Genomic DNA, 8,178 nt, shown 5'->3' on the forward strand with positions numbered 1-8,178 from the left:
ATGTAGGAAAGGCCTTTAGATAAGACTAGTATTTTTTTTGCACCACTGTTTGCAAAAGTTCATATTGGTTCTGGCAATTGTCTGTTGATAACGATTGTGAAGCCCCTTTGGGGTATAATTTCTCATTATAATACTGTGACAAGGTAAGGCTATTTAAAGACAATTCAACTTTCCTCTTCCTTAAGTTCAGTAAATCTGCATAGATTTCAGTTGGGGTATAATATTATTTGTGTGCCCACTGGGCGTTTTTCTGAAGGCCTACTGAACTTGTGCAAAAAAGTGAAAAATCTACAAAGCAATAAATAATAAAGATTACTAGGGAGTATCTACACCAAATAACTAGTAATGGTGAGCGGAAAATAATACATATGCATGTGATCTAACTAATTGTATATGTCTGGAAAGCTACTGTACACATTTTATAAATAATTTAATGTAACCATGAAGATTATAAGATGTTCCAATTGAATCTTTTTTTTTGGATGAATAGTTCTCGTTGATGTATCCATTTGTTCTTAAGTCTTGGGTGGTTTCAATCTCGATCACTTTCTCAGATAGAGGGTGGGTCATGGTCAATAAGACTGTGTTTTAGGTCACTCAAAGTGTGGGTAAGTTCCAAAAAATATAGGGCGACGGGCTGGTCTGCCTTTCCAGTCTGTAAAGTCAAATGAATGACCAACCGATGGAGCACCATTCTATCTTTGATGTTACAAATGGAGCCATTCTTATTGTAACCGTTGCCGGCACGCCAATCACCATGGATTCTGGTGTGCATACGTTTCTTCTCTTTCTGCAGGGGCAGCTGCAGCTTCTCAGATTAGCGATTCCTGCTGAATCAGGACCTCTGTTGTATAAAGTAACTAAATGGTACAACCATTAGATACGCATAAAGGAGACTAAAGGTGACCATACACTAGTGCAATATGGGTCCTTTTCACATGATGGAAAGTCTTGGAAATTTATGGAAGCAGTCATATTGGAGATGGGGCCTTTTGAGGAGGTTGAGTCTGTTGTGGGGGTATGATTCTGAGACAAACACAATCACATTGTCCTTCACAGGAAAATAAACATAAATTAATTTGAAAAAATACAAAAAAAAAAAAAACGAATGTTTTATTCTCAGTGACTGAAAACAGCATGCAGAAGAACCTTGTGGGTCATTGATCAGTGTAGTCAGTCAGTCTCACAGACAGTTGGCCTCTCTCAGTTCATGGGTAAACATTCAATCTTTCAGTCATGGGCAGTTTGTCGTCCCATGAAAGGGATAAAGTTCTGAGTTTATTTATGATAAGTCAGTGTACCTCATGTTCTGTACTTCAACCAAAATAGCAAAAATGATTGTTAAAGAGGAACATACATTATAAACACCTAACAGACAGTTCTGGCAGGAATAACAGATTCCAATGACTGTCGTAAATGCTATGCCCCTTAATCAGAAGATTCTGGCTACAAGTTAGAGCTTACGCTAACAAACATTTATTGTATACAACTTTCACATCAGAAAGGGAGATTTTTGTCAACATCCCTGAACAACAAAAAGTCGCGAAGGGATGCAAAAAATTACATTTGGCCATAAGTGTTGCAGCTCGCAAGGCTATTTTACAATTCTGAATAGATCATAAACCTCCCCCTTTGGATCTTTTCAATTAAAACTTCACCACTTGTTTCAAATTGATTGGTTGGAAACTACACTTAATAAAGAAAACCAGATCAAGACATTTTTTGATGCCTGGGAGAGCTATGCCAACTCCCTTCCCATAGATTTTCAAATTAGATTAAAAAAAACCCGTTCAGAACACAGATTGGTGATGGGAGTTAAACCAGTTCTATAGGAAATTTAAAGTTTAGGAAAGAGGCATTTGGATATGCTGGGGCCGCAATAATTTCACAAACTCTAATGGTTTGTTTATACTGTAGTTCTGTATTTGATCATTGATACAAAGAACAGTAGGTCTGACAGGGCGCTCCCACTTGAGATAAAGGATTTCGATGATGATAAGCCTTGTAGAAATGTGATACCTCAAAACAAGAAAAAAAGAGAAATCGCAACCTTCATAGTGTAGATATTAAAATAAACATATAATTAAAATCTCTCTGGTCAAAGAATTTTTTCCGTACCACAAATGAGCCTTTTCTTAGGCCACAAGATATCTCGTATAGTGTCGTTTGATGTTCCAAATACGATTCCCTTTCTCTTTCACTTGTATACCTCGGTTTAAAATTTAAATATTGCACATAGCGTAAAACTGTAACAATTTATTTCAATACACAAAAATACACACAATGATTTGGCATAGTACCGTGTCTGGCCTTATCATCAAGGCTATTTGTGTCGCTTAGTGGACAGTCAGAGGGATAGTTCTCAGTGGGATCCCGGGCCTCCACCAAAAAAAGTCCTCCTATAATAGCCTCAGATGGTATGGTGATAAGTTCAGTCCAACGGCCTCTATGTCCTTTAAAATCTCCACCAACGCGTTTCTGCTTGATCACAAGCCTTCATCAGGGTGTGTGTTCAATGGTGGCCTGTCTGGGTTTTTATACCCATCATGCCTCTTAACTCCTCCCCCATACTTTGTCACATGGGAATGCTCATATCTTTGTAATCGTTATTAAAAATAAACAAACTAAGGTATACATGTGTTACAACAATACATACAGTAGGAGCAAGTTTCATCTTTGCTCCTTTGGTCATGGCTAGCCATGGCTATTCTATTGTTCTCAGCTGCAATACAATACGTATTGCAGCTGAGAACAATAGAATAGCCATGGCTAGCCATGGCCAAAGGAGCAAAGATGAAACTTGCTCCTACGGTACTTACAATACTATTATCTCAAAAATAGGTTAATCACTCGAATATCTATATTCCTTACACTGGCGTCCCATGTGACCGGAAATATGCAAGCCGGAAGTGCGGGTGCTCCGTTTTATTATCCCCTCCGCATAGCTTAATAATATATGCAGGTACAATAACATGTGAACAGCGCTTATATTAGGAGATGGATCTCCTTCCTTAATGCCCCCACTAAAGGACAGCAGCGTCCACACCACGGGACGGTGGCGTCCGCTCCCGGAAGTAGGCGTGCGTGTCAGTGGTCATTTTAGAATGCGTTCCACCTGCCTGTCTATCTTTCCGGAGCTTTTTATCATAGCGCCCGGAAGTCCCTATGCGTTCCATAAGCTAGGAAGTGGTATGCGTTCCACTAGGCTTATCTATAGTTCCTATTTCTTATGCAATGCTGCCGCTGGGGCGCTTTATAGGGCATATTTTATAAGAAAAAATGTAAACAGGATATTTAGGTGCAAATAGGCCATAATAAATAAATACATACATAGCTAAAATGGAGAATACTAAAAGATGAATATTAAAAATTACATTTACACAGTATAGCACTATTTCATAAAAACCATTTGATTTCAAAATCACTATTCAATCCTAGTGGTTCTAAAGTTTCAACCTCATAGATGAGTCTCATTTCATTTTTTGCTAGGAAACTCTCAACACCTTTTATTCTCCAGTTTCCTTCAATTTTCTTTATACCCATCATTAATTTGATACCATCTGTTGAACAGTTATGTTTCTCCTTGAAATGTTTGGAAAGGCTATGATTCATAAATCCTTTTTTAATATTACATAGATGTTCTCCCCATCTTTCCCTAAGTTTCCTCGTAGTGCGTCCTATGTATTGCAGATCGCAATTACATTGTATTAAATAGACACAATTCGTGCTATTACACGTCATAAAATCCGTGATTTTAAAATTCTTCTTATTCGCATTAGACGTAAATTCTATATGTTTTGATTCTTGTTTTTTGTGTGTCCTACATACCAGGCATGAACCACATCTGTGGAATCCTTTTGTCTTAATGCGATCTGATTTTTTGTCTGGGACTGCACTTTTTACCAGTCTGTTTCTTATATTCCCAGATTTTTTATAAATAAATTTTGGTCGGTTTGGTATAATATCTTTTAAAATGGGGTCCGCTTTTAAAATGTGCCAATGTTTTGCTATAATTTTCTTCATTGATCTATATTGTGAATTAAAAGTAGATATAAAAGGGACATTCGGTTTATTTTCTAAAAAAATTTCTTTATATACTAATAGCTCACTTTGTGGGCTGTCTGCCATTTTAGTGATAAGGAGGGTCTATATTTTTACTATCATAGCCCTTTTTCAAAAATTTATTTTTTTGTCGTTTTCACTTGTTCCAAAAATACCTCTTTCTTGGAGCAGTTACGACGTACACGTTGGACTTGGCCTTTTGGGATGTTTTTTAGCCATTGTGGGTGGTGTTGGCTTGTTATACCAATATAGGCATTACTGTCAGTGGGTTTATTAAAATTACTAGTGAGTATTATACCCTCCTCAATTGAAATTGTGAGATCTAAAAAATGTAGTTCTTTATTACTGACAGTAAATGTTAGTTTAATGTTGGAGGTATTTTGATTAAGATATTCACAGAAGGCTGTCAAATCTTCTTTACTCCCTTCCCATAAAAACAAAATATCATCTATAAACCTAATCCACAGTGGTATATATTTTAAATAAGGATTGTTATTCCATATGTTGTTATCCTCCCACCATCCCATAAAAAGGTTCGCATATGATGGGGCAAAACGTGACCCCACAGCGGTACCTTGTACCTGTAGATAAAATTGACCTTTGAACCAGAAAAAATTATTATTCAATAAAAACAAGCGCTGTTCACATGTTATTGTACCTGCATATATTATTAAGCTATGCGGAGGGGATAATAAAACGGAGCACCCGCATTTCCGGCTTGCATATTTCCGGTCACATGGGACGCCAGTGTAAGGAATATAGATATTCGAGTGATTAACCTATTTTTGAGATAATAGTATTGTAAGTATGTATTTTTGTAACACATGTATACCTTAGTTTGTTTATTTTTAATAACGATTACAAAGATATGAGCATTCCCATGTGAAAAAGTATGGTGGAGGAGTTAAGAGGCATGATGGGTATAAAAACCCAGACAGGCCACCATTGAACACACACCCTGAGGAAGGCTTGTGATCAAGCAGAAACGCGTTGGTGGAGATTTTAAAGGACATAGAGGCCGTTGGACTGAACTTATCACCATACCATCTGAGGCTATTATAGGAGGACTTTTTTCGGTGGAGGCCCGGGATCCCACTGAGAACTATCCCTCTGACTGTCCACTAAGCGACACAAATAGCCTTGATGATAAGGCCAGACACGGTACTATGCCAAATCATTGTGTGTATTTTTGTGTATTGAAATAAATTGTTACAGTTTTACGCTATGTGCAATATTTAAATTTTAAACCGAGGTATACAAGTGAAAGAGAAAGGGAATCGTATTTGGAACATCAAACGACACTATACGAGATATCTTGTGGCCTAAGAAAAGGCTCATTTTCGGTACGGGAAAAATTATTTGACCAGAGAGATTTTAATTATATGTTTATTTTAATATCTACACTATGAAGGTTGCGATTTCTCTTTTTTTCTTGTTTTGAGGTATCGCATTTCTACAAGGCTTATCAACATCGAAATCCTTTATCTCAAGTGGGAGCGCCCTGTCAGACCTACTGTTCTTTGTATCTACTATCGCTGGATAGTTTGGTGACTATCTTTTTTTTATAAGGCTGCACCCTTTGTGTAGAGCGCATGTTCTTTATTATTTTTGTATTACTGTATTTGATCATTGTTTAACGCGATACCGGATCTGTTGAAATAGAAACACCAACACCAGTTTCTGTGATGCAGTTGTTATAGATTCATTTTATTAGCATTGCCATTTACACATTTTGGGCTTTCTTTTAATATGTCTTGACAAATGTATTTACATAGTTACATAGTAGGTGATGCTGAAAAAAGACTTGCGTCCATCTAGTTCAACTTATGTTTATAGTAGCTAATCCCTTGTTCTATAGTATGTTCTGATATTTTAAAGACAGATTATGTTACTTATTAGTACCCATGGATTGGTTAAAAAAACAATAAATGTTTATCCAACCTTATTTTAAACGTATTTATAGTGTCTGCCGGCACCACTTCTCCAGGAAGAGAGTTCCAAAGTTTGACTGCTCTGACTGTAAAGAAATTTTTTCTTCTAGATGAACAAAATCTTTTTTCTTCTAATCTAAACTCGTGCCCTCACGTCCTAGATTCCTTTCTAGTAGAAAAAATTGTGTTTGACAGTTCCTTATATTGGCCCCTAATATATTTATACATGTTGAGCATATCACCCCTTAAACGTCTTTTCTCTAGTGTAAATAGTCCCAAAATGTTTAATCTTTCCTCATAGCTTAAATTCTCCATTCCCCTAATAAACTTTGTTGCTTTTCTTTGGATTTTTTTCTAATTCTATGATGTCCTTTTTATAGTGCGGGGCCCAGAACTGCACTGCGTATTCGAGGTGCGGTCTAACCAATGATTTGTACAGAGGCATAATTACTTTTGAGTCCCTATTTTCCATGCCCCTTTTAATAAATGCTAGAATTTTGTTGTCCTTTTTTGTTGCTATATTCCATTGAGCACTACACCCCAGTTTGTGGTCTATTTGGACTCCTAGATCCTTTTCGAGTACTGATTTACCCAATTCATCCACGCTTAGGTTATAACTAGCACACTGGTTATGTCTCCCAAGGTGCATGACCTTGCATTTGTTCACATTGAACCTCATCTTCCACTTTTTTGCCCACTCATCTAGATTGTCAAGATAATTTTGAAGCGTGGTGACATCTTCTGATGATTTAATGACTCTGCTCAGTTGTGCATCGTCCTCAAAGATGGATACATTGCTGAGTAACCCCATCCCAATATCGTTAATAAAAATGTTAAACAAACCGTCCCAAGAACCAAACCCTGTGGCACTCCATTTAGTACTGGTATCATATTTGATACGGCACTGTTCACAACCACTTTTTGTTCTCTATTACACAGCCAGTTCCCTACCCATCTACAGATATTTGGCGCTAATCCCATGTACTCCATTTTACTTATCAACCTCTTGTGTGGTACTGTGTTGAAGGCTTTAACAAAATCTAGGAAAATCACATCTACAGCGTTTCCATTATCAAGGTTTTTGCAAACCTCTTCATAGAAACCAAGTAGATTAGTTTGGCATGAACGATTTTTCACGAACCCATGCTGGTTATTACTGAGTAAACTATGAAGGTCTAAATATTCCTGGATACCATCTCTTAAAAATCCTTCAAATAGTTTACCCACTATTGATGTTAAACTAACAGGTCTGTAATTAGTGGGTCTGTAATTAACAGGTCTGTAATTAGCGGGGTATTCACATTCCATATTTTTACTTTCATGTTTGACATTGTATTAATTTTGTTGCATATATTCTTTTTATATAATGATACATATTTAATTTAAGGTGAAAACAAAATAAAAATAATTATTAAAGAAAAGGAACATACAATATGTATAATAGTTGTATCTTTTTCCAGGTATTATTGGGGACTGGAAAAATATAATGACTGTTGCGCAAAGTGAGACGATGGATGCCGAACTTAAAGAGAAGTTGGGGGATCTCCCAATTACATTTACTTATGACATCAATGAGCAATCTGAATCCTAGCCAGACAAAGGCTGACAATTGGACAACATTATGATATATTTTCATTTTAGATTAGATCTTAATTAATAGGAAAAAATTTATACATATGCACATTTTGCTGATATATCTCTTAATATTAAAATAATAAAAAAAATGCACTTGTAATATATTTATTTAAATTAAAAATGTGTATATTATTTCTTATTATTCAGAAAGTATAACTATTTTGACTGTATGTAACACCCTTTACCCATAAAGAAAAATATGTGCCAGCGCTGGCTGAATGATTTTGCAAGACAGAGATAAAAATTAATACTTTAATGACTACACATAAAACACTTTAAATATACACATTACAGTTTCTAACGCCAGCCCTGCAAAGATGACACAAGCCCCATCTGTACGATTTATCGCATTTAAAAAATGGCACAACAAGTACCAAGTCGGATGTTAGCCCTCCCTGGGATCTGGTGGGGGAGCTCAAGGGAAATGGCATCAGACTTGCCCTTAAGACAAGTCGGACTAATGTACTAAATTGAACTCTCCAAATAAAAAGAATTTATTGAAGGCTATCATGAACAATATCAGTATATCCTTCTGTGCACTAGTCTGTTA

General features: G+C 36.3%; 1 protein-coding gene across 2 annotated transcripts in view; it reads left to right on the forward strand.

The window, feature by feature from the left end:
- Positions 1 to 8,178, forward strand: part of LOC146063926 (amine sulfotransferase-like) — a 46,086-nt gene extending 37,908 nt beyond the window's left edge. The window contains exon 7 of one of the 2 annotated variants that reach the window (XM_083176846.1): positions 7,454 to 8,176. In XM_083176846.1, coding sequence (XP_083032972.1) covers positions 7,454 to 7,584 — 131 coding nt within the window. In that variant the 3' untranslated portion in view covers positions 7,585 to 8,176. Of the gene's footprint in view, positions 1 to 7,453 lie in introns of both variants that reach the window. The other variant, XM_083176847.1, reaches the window with a different exon arrangement.

This window comes from Crinia signifera, chromosome 3, assembly GCF_055691185.1.
Source record: "Crinia signifera chromosome 3, ASM5569118v1, whole genome shotgun sequence".
Lineage (NCBI taxonomy): Eukaryota > Metazoa > Chordata > Amphibia > Anura > Myobatrachidae > Crinia > Crinia signifera.